The 15,129-nt window shown below is 41.8% G+C and overlaps 1 protein-coding gene across 3 annotated transcripts in view; it reads right to left on the bottom strand.

The window, feature by feature from the left end:
- The window catches only part of LOC143026464 (uncharacterized), a 564,398-nt gene extending 552,830 nt beyond the window's left edge, over positions 1 to 11,568 (bottom strand). For all 3 annotated transcript variants that reach the window (XM_076186904.1, XM_076186903.1, XM_076186902.1), the window contains exons 1-2: positions 11,378 to 11,568; positions 10,324 to 10,470 (exon numbers count right to left, since the gene is read on the bottom strand). In XM_076186904.1, coding sequence (XP_076043019.1) covers positions 10,324 to 10,470; positions 11,378 to 11,566 — 336 coding nt within the window. In that variant the 5' untranslated portion in view covers positions 11,567 to 11,568. The remainder of the gene's footprint in view (positions 1 to 10,323; positions 10,471 to 11,377) is intronic.
- Positions 11,569 to 15,129: the final 3,561 nt, after the last annotated feature.

Below are 15,129 nucleotides of genomic sequence, written 5' to 3' on the forward strand. Positions count from 1 at the left end.
GTGACCCATGCAACTTCTTTCTAATAGTTTGAATCATGTAAAAAAGTTCGGAGAACGTTTTGGGAGATCTCACGGGATACTAATACGGACGCACGCACATACATACACACGGAAAGAAGCTATGATATTCATCTCACTGAATCTTAAACTGCGAAATAAACCACATTTTATCGCCTCTGAGGCAAGTTTACTCCAGTCACTGACTACGCGGTTGGCGGAGTCTGTTCTTCCTACTTTTGGGCGAAATCTACGTCCTGGCAAGTTGAGGTAATTATGCCTCGACTGGTTAGTTTCTACACAACCGAAACGAATCGCAAATAGCAGTGAAAGGGATTAAGTATTGCTTGCATGTATCTATGCAATCAATAACTCCACTCCCACCCCCAACCACCACCACCTTGCGGTGCCACCAGGAGTTGATCCGAGAACAATCTACCAATCGGTCCGAAGTCTTCAACAAAACGTCAGCCTCAAAACAGACGACGGGAAGGAGAAGCAGTGGGGGGGGGGGGAAGGTGGGGAAGATAGGGGGGTGGAGGGGAGGAACCAGGTTAAGAGGGGCTGGGGAGGATCTGGCAAAACCAGTCTGGTCGGCAACCACTACGGAACGAGGTCATGATGTCATATTTCAGTTGCCAATCCTTCCTTTCCACAAAGCCTCAGACTTCGGCAACGGGACAAGTTTGGGGGTGAAGGAGATGGTCGAGGACAAGAGCAGGTGAACGAGGAGGGAGAAAGGAAAAAAAGGGAGGGTAGAGGGAAACGGGGAGGGACAGTGGGAGTTGGTGGAAGAGGAGGAGGAGGAAGAGGGGGAAGAGGAGAAGGTGGCGGAGGACGAGGAGGATGGGGAAGAAGAGGATGGAGAGAAGAGAGAGAATGAGGGGGAGGTAGAGGAGCAGGGAGAGGAGAGAAGAGGTGGAGGAGCAGGGAGAGGAGAGAAGAGGTGGAGGAGCAGGGAGAGGAGAGAAGAGGTGGAGGAGCAGGAGGAGGTGGAGGAGCAGGAGGAGGTGGAGGAGGAGGAGGAAGAGAAGGAGGAGGTGGAGGAGGAGGAGGAAGAGAAGGATGAGGAGGAGGAGGAACGAGATGCGGTGGTGGAGGAGGCTGTGGGAAAGAACGAGGGGAGGGGCATGAGGGGAGGGGCATGGGGGAAGGCGAAAAGGAGGAGCTGGAGGAATATATGGAGGAGGAGAAGGAGATAAAGGAATAGGACGACGACGAGGAGTGTCAGGCTTCCTGTTGCCATGGCAACGCGAGGGTGCCGCCGCCGTCGCCGAGGAATGGAGGACTCGGCGGCAGTGGCGGGAGACTCCTCGCTCTTCATTTCCCGCATCGAGTTCGAACTCCAGCTGACCCCGTCTGGGCACCTTTCGAGCTATTCCTTCAGTCACCGGCTATATCACGCAGGGGCATCATGTGAGAGGAGACAATTCCCCACCCCCCTCACTATTCTATGTATGATGGAGATTTTCTCTTTTGTTCCCTCAATTTATTTTTTTGGAATGCAAAATTATTTAATGAACTCGTGATTTACAGTGTCATAGGATACGCTGACACCGTGTCTAAATATTTGGTAATTTGAGGTTTATTTCAGAGGGATTATGGGCACAAAAGTGGATTTCATGAATGGCACTTGACTCACTCGAGCTTAAATGCCTAACGTCAAAATAAAAACACATCATTGTCCCTCGCCATATGGGCTAATGGAATATTCTAGGGACTTCTGTGGCATCCCTACAGATCGGTCACGCAGAATTTTTCCCCCATGGGGAGGGAGGGAGGGAGGGAGGGAGGGAGGGAGAGAGAGAGAGAGAGAGAGAGAGAGAGAGTGAGAGAGAGAGAGAGAGAGAGAGAGAGAGAGAGTGAGAGAGAGAAAAGGACTGGTCACCTCATTTCTACTATCCCTTCGTCCTGCCACCTTCCTTGCACCTTTACCTTACTACCTGTACAACTCCTCGGTGCAACGTTGTCCTTAAGGAGAGAAACACTGGTTACTGACGACGGAATACCCTTCTTTACTCTCGCAATCCACCATGTCGCTGTCCCACCCCTCTGCTTCTCTTCAACTTTCCATTTCAATTTCCGCCTGCACCCTCCTCTACCTTTACACCCTACCCCTTAATATCCACTCCCCATCAGGTCTTCCCCTAACTCCAAGTGGTTAGCGTTCTTGACTGAGATGCAGGGAGTCAGGGTTCGACCCCTAATAAGCGTTAGGTACGTTCAGGAGTTCCCTAACCCTCAACTCTGCTAAGACAGACATCAAAGGTGCAGCAGACCAGTGTTGAATTTCGATGTTAGCACTAACCCAATATCTACTTATTATGCTGGTTTCTGGCTATACTTACGAACACAGCCACTCCAACACTCCACATCCACTTCTCACCATGTATACAACCTAAGCCAGATTATGTCACCGTGGTGATGTACAAATGCTATATCTTCCCCCAAAGGGGAGACCGGCGGTCTTGGAATGGACCATTTGGGCTAAATTAGCATCCCCCGAGTATCAACCTGCATTCAAATTAGTTCGTGACCTAATATTGCAACCCCAACTATATCCTAAAAAAAAAAAAATGTGGTCATTCCTCTGGATAAATATATTGCACACGCGCGCGCGCGCACGCATACACACACACACACACACACACGCACACACACACACACACACACGTAACATTATAACACTGGAAAATTATCGTGATATGCGTATTTGAGCTCAGAATCTCCTTGTCCCATCTTTCATCCCATTGCAGTCTTGTGTTCCTACTTTTCAATTCTTTTCTTTTCGGTGGTATTTTCTTTTTTCTCTTAACGGCAGGTAACAGGCCAACCGCAGATCAAAACAGCCGAGATTATAGTTTATTTTCTTCAAAAATGTTGCTAAAAAGTTGGTTCGTAATTCTCAGCTACCGCTGCATTATACCCAATGTTGCCAAAATATTAAAAATTTTAGTGAGCCCCTTCAGGACCAGAGCCTTTTCTGAATAGAGAATAGTCGCCACTAAAAAGTTTTCTCGCTCCTTACTGCTGCTCTCCAAAATTCTTTTACCACATCTCTTCGTCGCGATATTGTCTCCAAGGATTGAGGCGCTAGTTTTTTTTGCCGACGAAATCTGAATACTACAGCCGACATATACTGTAGTTTCCCGCCACTTCCCATTTCAACCAACCAACTGTGCCAAGGGCTGGTGTGACTTTTCGTCTTCATATCTGTCTAATCAAAATGAAAACACAATATTAATATTATTAATATTATATTATTGATGATTGATGATGATGATTGATGAATAATGATGATGATGAATAATGATGATGATGATGATGACCAATAATAATAATACCAATAATAATGATAATAATAATAATAATGACAATAATAACAATAATAATAATAATAATAATAATAGCTTCAAAAGGAACCGATAGGTTGACTGTAAAACTTTGTGCTTTTCAGTTGTTTTGTTCATATGTATTAATGACCCAATCCAGACAATACCACTTTCAGAAAAAAGTTGATTTATTTGTATTTTATCACTAAGCGCCTAGAAATCTTTTAACAGCGAACCCCGACGGTCGTTCTAGGATTGACGTCATCAACCAATTTTTACATGGCGAGAATTTTGAAATGCCTTTCACGGGGTGCTAAACTTTTTTATTGTGGGAATGCGTAACATGGACAGCGTTGAAAAGAAAATGGGCATCAAGTTTATTTACCTGTCATTATCATTAAATGTTTCTAGTCAAGTTTATGGAAAAAATGACTGTCGGTTCTTTAAATTTCGTTGACCGGATACCCGCAGCCCCACAGTGACTGGCAACGATCCTTGGGCCTTCCCACAGGACTCAAAGGGTCAACTGTCCAGATCTTCCTTCTGTCCTTCCTTCCTACCTCCGTGTCTTTACACCTCGACCCAACTTTCTCGAACTTTGTTACTCGGAGACACTTCTTGTACCGGCGCCCAAACAATGATCCACTTCCGCGCCTCAAATTTCGAGAATTCTTTTGGAAAGCTTCTCGTTCAGTATGTTCATTTCAACATAACACACTCGCGCGCACACACACACACACACACACACACACACACACACATATATATATATATATATATATATATATATATATATATATATATACAAACACATATATAATACCCACATTTACAGAAATATATACGAATATAAACAAACAAAAGGTAACACAAATTAATACAAACAAATACATAAATCATAACGAGAAGAAACAAATAATGAAAGCTAACAATATAGAAAACAAATATTATATTATATTATGTGTGTGGCCGCCACCGGCAAATCATCAATGCCTATTAGGAAAAAATCACACGGAGCTCTCTGAGAAGCCGGCTCCCCACATAAGAACCGCCCCCCCCCTCTCTCTCTTTCTCTCTTTCGCAACATTCGTTACCATCCCATGCATCTTCCCATGGTTACACATCGACGATTATATTTCGCAGTGAAGGGCGCGTGGTGATCTCCCAGTGACTGAGAGCTCATTCACTTCAGGGACCTTCTCTTCGTCGATAGAACCCCCCGCCCCCACCGCCCACGACCACATCTCCTGTAGCCTGGAAGCTCCTTTCACTTGATCCTCTTCATCCTAAGCTTTGGTTACTGCTGACAAAAGGCCGTCATTCATCTCAGTGTCACCAATGCGGTGGTGTATGGGGTGCCACATTTTATTTTATTCTGGCTGCCGTCAGGTGATTCTGTTCAATTCAGTGGCCACTCAAACTGTACTGAGTGGATTGAAACGAACACTAGGTCATCTCCACCTTCACTTATCTCCTTCTCCTCCTCCGTCTCGCACTTTCCTTCCTTATTCTTTCCCTCTACTTTCGTTTCCCTCTTCCACCTCCTCCTCCTTTCTTCATATATATCTACCTACAGACATCAGATTCTTCCAAAATACCCCCACAATCTTAACTCCTCTTCTCTCACCTCGTCTTCAACCCTCCAACACTCCACGCCCTCCCTCCGTAATTCCCTCCACACTCCTATATACACACACTCCTCGTCTCTCACCTCGTCCTTAGCCCTCTACACTCCACGCCCTCCCACCGTTATTCCCTCCATCAGTGTCTCTCTCTCTTTCCCCTTCCCTCATCAGTTTTCCTTCGTTGGTCTCCACGCGTGGCTTGGCACCGGCGCGACAACACTTGGCCAGGTCTCTCCACCTTGACTAATCTCTTCCCCCACTGCAAACGAAGCCTTCTCCTTGTCTTTGTACGACTTGTCTTTTCTTTTTTTATTTCCGTTCCTTTGCATATACCTGTGTACACGTGCGAAAAGACGCAGGCACACGCACGCATGTATACGTTCATACATACATTCATACACACACTCGTGATCAACAACTATTACCTTATTATGTGTGTCTATGCGTGCGTGCGTGCGTGTGTGTGTGTGTGTGTGTGTGTGTGTGTGTGTGTGTGTGTGTGTGTGTGTGTGTGCGTGTGCGCGCGCCCGACCATGTATCCACACCGGTTACAGTAGTCCTACACTCCCGTCTCCCCTTCCTCAGGTTTTCCGTGTGACGGTGTGACCTTAAGCCTTTACCTCTGTGCCTCTTTCAGCCTCTGCCTCAATCTTTCGTCATGTGTTGCACCCTTCCGCCATCTTCAACAAACCTTACAAAAACCCCAACGTAAAAAGGCCCTCTCATGGTGTGATTTTCTCTCTCTCTCTTTCCGTGTTTGCCTCTACCGCTCCCTTAGTTCCTAACTTAAAACACCAACCTCAATTTTACTGTTCCCAATCGTACCAGTCTACAACTATGACCTAAGCTAATGATATTATGGCAGCTTCATGCAGTATGTGTTCACATTTTGATCTCACATCTAAAATAATTTCAAATTATGTATGTTAATATGTTTACTTCCTTATAACATGGAAACTCGCTGGCAGAGCGGGTTTGGGCGTCGTTACTGGCGGCGAAGATCGAGGGGATGGCGGATCGAACCCTGCCACCGGCGGAGTTGAACCAAGGGCATGGTTCATTAAATTCCACTGTAAAGGAGGCACCATCCTAGCCTCCTAAAGGGGGGGGGGAAGATGTGACGTTAAACCCTATCACCACCATCTTGATTTTTTTTCTATTTCATCCTTAAAAAAAAAGGCTTTGACTATTGTTTGATTCAACAAGCCTCTTCTCCCCACTTGCCGAAGCTTTCCCCCAAACCAACTTTCAAAATAATAAATTTCCAGGACATTTCCTTCTTCCCTTATCGCCTCAGCCTTATTCTCCCTTTTTTATCGTCATTATTCTGGGTCATATCTCCGGAAATGTCCTCATTGCTCCGCCTCTTAAATGTGGTTTCCGGCAGTCTTCCAGAAACCGTCCATTCTAATGAAGAGAGAAATACCCGCGTCTGATGTCGACGGTTTTTATACACACGCACTCTCTTTCTCCCTCCACCAGCAGTTTTCTCTCGACATACTTCTCATCTCTCTCTCTCTCTCTCTCTCTCTCTCTCTCTCTCTCTCCATCTCCTGGTGTGCTTCGTGCCACCTCTTCCAGCGGGTTCCCCGCGTCTCGCTTGTACCCATTCCCGCCTCCTCAAACACTTCGCCTTTCTTTGCTTTCTCTCAGGCCTGTTCCATGTCATTCTCAAGAGCCTCTTGGTCTTCTCTCCATCCCCAATGCCTCGCACTACCTCCTCCACTTTTTCCTATCACCAACTATCCCTCTCGCACCATCCCGTTATCATACAGGACACTAGTAACTTTCCTTTCCATAATCCTTACATCCTTCATATAACACCCACTCTCCCAACACATTCAGCACACTATCACCTCTCAGCAACTTGCACCCTCTGCACCTTAGTACACTGTACAAGCTCTTGGTGAACCTCACCTGATCTAAGCTTACTTTGTCAATGCCTCTCTTACAACACAATTCATATTTCACATGCCCATATGCAGCCTTTCTTACTTTCATCTGTTCTATACTGTACTTCCTCTAAGCACTTCTAAAGTGTGTCCATCATTTAACATTTCCATGTCCTTACTCTTGTAATTATTTCATTACCCACTGAGTAAACTAGTGAACTACTGATGGCCTTTGTATATTTTTTCTCAGAATGACTTGAGGGTCAATCTGGTGGCTGCTGCAAATTAGCTGAATGTCATGGTAAAGACCGGGGGCAATTGACTGAGAGATCTTTGTCCAAAATATCCCTGACATTATATTATGCATACATACATACATACATATATATATATATATATATATATATATATATATATATATATATATATATATATATAATTTTGTTCTGTGTTCTTGAAATTTGGATTCCTGATCAGGAACTATTCTGCAAACACTTCACTTACCTCTTTATCAATTCTATTGTAATCTGGAAGGTCATTCCATCTGACCCCATTTCTAACTCCTTTATTTGTTTCACCTATTTTCTTTGAAGAAACAAATTAAATTTATGAGTACCTTTTTGAATAACAGGAAAGGAGTAGTGTTCATGGGGGCCCATCAATGAAACTTTTCTTCAAATTCATTTACGTGTTTCGATTGGATGTCTTCCAGGTTCTTCCAGGAGTTTATTAATTTGTGCAGAAAACTGGTTATTGACATCCTTTAAATATGTTCTATTTCAATTTGTTTCCATGACTTGTCACAACTCCCATATCAATTTAAGAGATCCCTTAGATCTATCTATGCCCTTCACTGACCTGAATGCTATGATAGTGGTTGGTAAAATGTTAGTTGTGAACGAGGGAGAGGGCAGATGGAGTGTGAGCTATGACAAGCGTAACTGTGTGGTTTAATGGAAACAAGTGTCGTCAAGTACACTGTGGGTAAAAATGAGAACAGGTTGGAAGTATGTTTGTGTGTGTGGCCCTGGTAATGAGAAAAGTGAGGAGAGAAGGGTTTTGATACAATTCAAATGAGTGTGTTGATAGATTTTGAAGGAATGTAAATGCATTGGTGTGCCAAGAGATGAGTCAGTGGATGGTATAATATGGAAATATGGTATGCCAGGAAGAAATAAATTGGAGGAAATGTTGATGTAAAGAATGTTTATGAACAGTTGACAATGAAGTGTCTAAGTGGATTGAGTAAAAAGGGGGAAAGAGGAGGAATACCAGACAATATAAATAATGGGGAAGCCAAGTGGATGACAAGGGAATCCAAAAGAACAGATGTGTGGTGAAATAGGTATTGTGAACTTTGAGATTATTTAAAAGATGTTTTAGAAGAAAGTGAAAAAAGTACACAGAAGTGGGATGGGTAGGGAGGAGAGGGACAAGGTAGCAAGCAAACACAATTGTTAATGAGAGAAAAGTCTGTGAAAGATGGGCACATTATATCAAGGAATTCTAAAAAAAAGTGCAGGGAGATTTTGACTGTTAAGTGTGGTCAGTATGGTGTAAAGATGAGTATTAATTAAAAAGATTAGGAGGGGAACAGGGTGAATGATTGGAGAAGAGCAGTGTAGATTTACGAGAGGAAAAAGTACATACATCAGGTTTTTGTAGTAAGATTGCTATGTGAAGTATTTAGCAAGAAGCAAAGATGTTTTGGGAGGCTTTCATGGACATGGAGAAGGCATATGATAAATGATGATAAGAAAATATAAGCTGAACCTCAAGGAAAGTTTTCATCCATTTTAAGAGGCTTCCTTTAAATATTCTAATGTATGTTCCAAAGGCCATGTTAGTCATTTGTGAAGTTCTTTATCAAAGGTTTCCTCCAGATCCACATACACATAATCTGCCTATATTTCACTCACATAAAAGGTAAACAAACATTAAGTTGTGTGTGCAGAAGTATGTGTTAAACATACATATATCAAAGGCTTTTTCTCCCTTACAAGGGGGGCAGGAAGGAAGGAAGAAAGAAAGAAAGAAAGAAAGAAAGAAAGAAAGAAAGAAAGAAAGAAAGAAAGAAAGAAAGAAAGAAAAAAAAAAAAAAAAAAAAAAAAAAAAAAATCCACTTCCATCTATTCCAATCACACACACTCCACTCCCGTTCACCCCCCTACCTCCCTCTTATCTTGACTCCTCATGGATGATGGGTCATCCCTGCATCTCGCCCACTACCCTGGGTCAGAAGCAGTGTTGCAAGACACAGCATATCCATAACAAGCCCGCTTCATTTAATCGGCGATCCCCAGTCTCCATCCCCTCATGCAGAAATCCCATCGGGCTGCATCAAAATATCTTTCACACATAATCCCTCATCTCCCATCACCCACCCACTCCCTTTCATGAATCACAGCATCATCCATACACAACCATTCTCCATTCTCCCCTATCTTCTATTTTCTCCTGTTCTTCTTCAACAGACATTCCCCTCTTTTCCAATGGCCCTTTTACCCATCCATCCATCTCATCTTTGGTCACTCCTCATGTTAACTCCTTCTACCTCTGCCTTCCACACCTCTTTTACTGGTCTTTCCTCACTCATTCTTCTCATGTGTATCAAACCATCCCAATATTCTTTCATCAACCCTATTTCCCAACTCCCTTTCCACCTCCATTCCCCTCCTCATTTCTCACTCTATTCAGCCTAGTAACCCCTATCATACTTAAGCATCTCATCTCAAACACATTCAAACTCTTCCTCTCTTATGTTCCATGTTTCTGCCCCATACAGTGCTGTCTACACAATCACTCCCTCATACAACCTCCTCTTAGTATCCATTCCCAAATGTCTATTTTTCATTACACTTTTTAACCCCCCAAGGCATTTACTTACTTCTCTCAATCTACATTCTACCTCCACCTCCACTCCTCCCTTTCCTGCCACATTTGTACCCAAGTGTCTAAAATTATCCACTTCCTCCAGTCTCTTTCCCTTAATACTCACTTCCAGTTTGCTCCCACTTTTTCCCCTTGTGCATATCTTACTTTTACCCACATTTACCCTCAACTTCCTTCTTTCACACACCCTCCCAAACTCCATCACCAACTTCCTCGGTAGCTCTTCTGATCCTGCCACAAGTGTAGTGTTGTCAGCAAAAAACAACTGGGTTATCTCCCACCTTTCTCCATTTTGTTTAACCATCTCCAATCCCCAATCCATTACCCTTGCATTTACCTCTTGCACCACCTCATCCATATATAAATTGAACAGCCAAGGCAACATAATACATCCCTGGCAATGCCCCACCTTTACCTCAAACCACTCACTCTTTCCATTTCTGACTCTAACACAGGCTCTCTACTCTCATAAAAACTCCTGACTGCTCTAAACAGCTTTCCTCCTATCCCATATATCTGTAATACATACACAATGTTAAACATATAACCTGAAAAAAATTGATCAACCAGAATGTCAGTACTTACATCAATGACAGAGTCATCTCCTAAAGCCCATCTTTGTGTTTTATCATAGGTGAAATCATTATCATTGGGGCGCTGACAAAAGTAATTGACTCTTTCGTCATCCTGGGACCTTGCCAGTGGCCGCCCATATTCCATGGAGGGGGACAACTGCAACAAATAAGAGAAAAACATGATTAGATGAAGAGAAGAAAGAAAAGAATGAACAACACACACACACACATGCACACCTACACACTTGATAGCACAGTTGGTAGAGTTCCTGGCTGCCACTACAGTGGTCTGGGTTCGAATCCTGCCAAAGGCTGAAATAATTTTAGTATCACTGTGCTCCGAATCGTTTCTCCAATTCTTGTGGGCAGAGAGTTGGGTGTGTATGTGTGGTATGGTCACATCATTACCCATAGATTGGTCATATGTGAGCTCTGAGCTCTCTTCCAGGAGGGGAATGGCTGTCAATCACAAGTCCAACACATGATCCAAGACCATGGTGAATCGCACACACGAGATATAAAACATGTTTTGGAAACCTCTCATTATAAATCATCTAATCTAGAACAAAATTTTTACCACTTGCTACTGTCACACTTTATACCCAAATGTGAAATTTCAATAAAAATATTGTATATTTCCATTAATCTTGTTTACCAAAATCAATTAAGAGAGATCATTGTAATACAGAAGTTTTGTCTACTGGCAGATTGGTAAAAATATTTTCATGTTTGAAGATAAGTCATCCCCCATCCCTTCCCATCATATATAGATTTCAACCCCATGAAATTGTTACTCATGAAGAGGTCAACCCAAATTTTTCTGCTTAAAAATCTAACCATCAAACTTCATCTTATATATTAGCACCCATTTTCTTTTTTCTGCAACACAACAGAAACAATCAGCCAAACCTGACTTCTAGACCCCTACCCACTCTCCCCAACCTCAGTTGTTGGCGACTGTATTGAACTTCAAAATGCCACCAGTGAACAGAAGTACTCTAAATGCTGATATCTTTCTTCTATGTTGAACACTGCACTTGTCAAACAAACAATTCATATCTTACCTGATGTCGGATGGGCTGTGGCTGAGTCGGCATCGGTTGGGTTGGCATGGAATGTGTGGGCATGGGTTGAGTGGGCATGGGTTGGGTGGGCATAGGCTGTGTGGGCATGGGCTGTGTGGGCATGGCTTGTGTGGGCATAGGTTGTGTGGGTAAGGGTTGTGTGGGTACAGGTAAATGTCCAGATGCCATCATCGCCACTGTGGGCGGATAGTCCTCCACGGTCCACTTCATCCACCTGAAAAAGAGAACTATTTAGAGTATCTATAAAACACAAACAAGATGACAAATATGCCCACCTGTAATAACTAATATAGTGACCCCTACCACCATAACTGCATGTACAAATGGTGTGCTACTCCAATTTCCCCTCTCCACATATTTGTGGAAGGAAAGTGATGAGCATTAGCTATGATCTGAAGCTCTGACTTAAGTCATCACTTTTGCCCTATGTGTTGAGATGTTTGAGCCTGGGAACAGTCAGTGCAAGGATTATGAAAGAAATGTTAACTTGGAGATGTGAGACTGAAAGATTTCCCATTACTGTACAAGTGAATAACAGAGTGGATTCTGTCCAGGCAGGTCAACAATTAATCACCTTTATTACCATCTAGCAAGTGTCTTAAAAGCTTAAGAACACAACAACAAACACTTTCATTGATTTCAAACAAATATACATCATCATCTCTAAATCAGCTTTATGGGAAACCTTCAATAGCTTTCATACCTCACCTAATCTAATCAAAATAGTACATGAAAGATATGAAAAAATCAGTTTCAAAGTAGGAAAACCGCATACAGAAATATCTAATATAAAGACAGGATTAAAGCAGAGTTGTATACTGCCCCAGTTGCTGTCCAATTTCCTCCTTCACAGTGAATAGTGAACTACTATAATAACCTCAAGAAATGCATATAGAATTTTAGGCTATGCTGAAAAAAACTTGCAGCCCTACAGTAGCTGGCAACAGTCCTCAGGCCCTCCTACAGATCTCTGAGGAGTTTTGGACTATTGTCTGTGCTCTATTGGTGGGGAACTACTTCTATGTCACTGGCTAAAAAAGGTAGATGGTGAACAGTCACCAGTTGTTAGCTATCCACGTGTGAAAAGGTGTAAGAAATACAACTGAAGTTAAGAAAAGGAGATGTCTTGGACCCAATTCAGAGATTGAGTGCTAGCCCCCTCTGGGCTGCACCTTCTGAGAGAGGTAAGGGGGTTCATGGATTTTGAAAGAGGGCAGTTGTCCTGTCCATCGTGTAAGACCACCCCATTACTGCTCCCTTCATGTGATTTGAAGCATAGAATTGTTTGAAGAAATTGAAAAAAAAAAAAAAAAAAAAAAAAAATATATATATATATATATATATATATATATATATATATATATATAAGAGGAAAAAAGAAGAAAAAAAAAAGTTATTTGGACTAAGTTGAAAAAGAAACAAAAGGAACAGAACAACATAAGGTGTGGGATTACCAGCACTATTGTAAAATTATAAAATTATAATAAAATTAAGTAAAAGGTAACTTGATTGACAGCAGTCTTCACATTATTGAAAGGAGTGTACAAAATGGACACCAAATATCTCTTCTTTCGTAGTGGCAGGTTAGTATGAAGTGTCATGGGAGCAAATTCAAGGGGACCACATGTCTGAAGGACTTTAAGAAATATATTTTTTCCATGCAAAGATAGAACACAATCATTACTATTATTATCATTAAACTCAACAGAACAGATGGAGTGATGAGATTACAAGCACCATAGCTGCCCACCTTACTTCAACTATTGGAGAAAAAGCAATGAAGAGACATTACAGGGTCAGCAGGAAAGGGACATGAGAATGTATATTCATGAAAAAAAAAAGAGTAAAATGAAATAAAGCAAATTAGAAAGAAAAAATCTTAAGTGCAACAATAAAACATAAAAACAAAATATTATCAAGAACAAGCAACTATAATAATTTTGCATTATCATCTAACCCAGTGGATGACAAGAATTTTTTTTCTTTAGAATCAACAAGTCAAGATCTGCCTGATCATACCAGACAAATAACAAGACTAGGTGTCAAGTGACACTCTTAAGATATTGTTTGCTGTAGATTGGAACTTGCTCCACAAGTGTCTACATGCAAGGAATTGCACAAGTGTAACTATTCTGTATGAAGCATTGCTGGAACTGATTAGTGTAACATCTGAACCAATGCAGAATAAGCAGATGTGATTCAGAGGCCAGTCATGTGCTCCTGACAGACATGAGCACTTCTGAGATCAAAGTGTAGTTGTTGTTGTTCCCTAGACTGTCTGTCCGAGCTGCGGGTGATGTTGATTGCCGAGGAATATGTACAGCACGCAAATGCTGCTGACATTTTGATGATACCAAAAGATCACACCACACCTTACCACCACATTAGAAACTAGCAGAGCTACTATGTTAATGAAGTACAAGTGATATACTACAGAAGACAATTACATGGGAGCACAGTATTCAAGAACCAGAAGAATGAAACAGTACACAGTTGACAGAAATGATCTTGTCATTAAGATCCTTAGTCTTCCTCAGCATGCCAAGCTTGCATGAGGCCAACTTCACCAGACATTAGATGTACAACCTGAAAGTCACTTTCAAAGCTAAATCATTGACAAGTACAGCATCATGAGGATTTATACTACACAAGTTTGAGATGCCCAGACACTCTCACTATGAAATGTTTTCATGTTACAGGAGTGACAATCAGATATGTATAGAGGATCTTTATTTTGATAATTCAATATATCTTCCCTGTGTGACCTATGGACCCAGTGGTCATTGCCAATATTCAGATTAGTAATTCCTTCTCTATCTCAATTTAATTAAATCTACAAAATAGATTTGGTTATCTTTATTACATTTGTTGATTATAGTTCTCAGTTTCTTCTTTTCTGATCTTCACATACTACTTCCTGGTTTTCCCCAAGTCTTCTTTTGCTTTATTGGTTCCTCTCTTCCTCCCCCTTTCTCTATTTTTGCTGAATCAATATTTAATTAAGCTATTTTTTCTTTGATATTCTAAAATCTCCACAAATTTCCCCACTCCCAATTCAGACATATGAAAAGATTTCAATTTATCATGAACTCTTCCAATTGGTCTTGCCGAAGAATTTCTTCAATTATAAGATCCACTGTCCCATAATTATACCTTCCTTCTTTACACGACCCATCCTTCATTACTAGACCCTGTACAGTTGTGTAAAATTCAAGCATTTTGTAATCACTCTTCCATAGGATACAGGGATTTCAAATAATCAGTAAGATCTGGTTTCCTAGCCAATAGTGAATCCAACCTGGCTGGTACATCTGCAAATCACTTTTGCTTGTAGTTGCTGTTGCAGTTCCCTAGATTTTTGCTGGTTCTTCAATTCATTGTGATATTATGTTGTCCATTCAACAACAAAGAAGTTCTTCCCATGACAAGCAATGAATATACTGGCATGACTGCTGAGGCCACCATCCAGTTTTAAAACTGTATCAGCACAGAATAGATCTAGCCTGAGAAGCAAATTGCTTCATATGCAATCACTACACAGAATGCTTCATCCTGCACTGCCCTATTCTGCCCTTACCCAAACAGCACACTACCTCTTCCTTGTGTGACTTGTAAACCAATATGATAGCCATTCCCGATTACCTGGGAGCCATCCTATAAGAAAGCTGGGGATAATGGAACGATTGATCCCATTTCTCCTAATTCACCTTCCCACATTATCATTTTTCAAT

The sequence above is a fragment of the Oratosquilla oratoria genome, chromosome 6 (genome assembly GCF_046742065.1).
Source record: "Oratosquilla oratoria isolate Oo_2021 chromosome 6, ASM4674206v1, whole genome shotgun sequence".
NCBI classification, from domain to species: Eukaryota; Metazoa; Arthropoda; class Malacostraca; order Stomatopoda; family Squillidae; genus Oratosquilla; species Oratosquilla oratoria.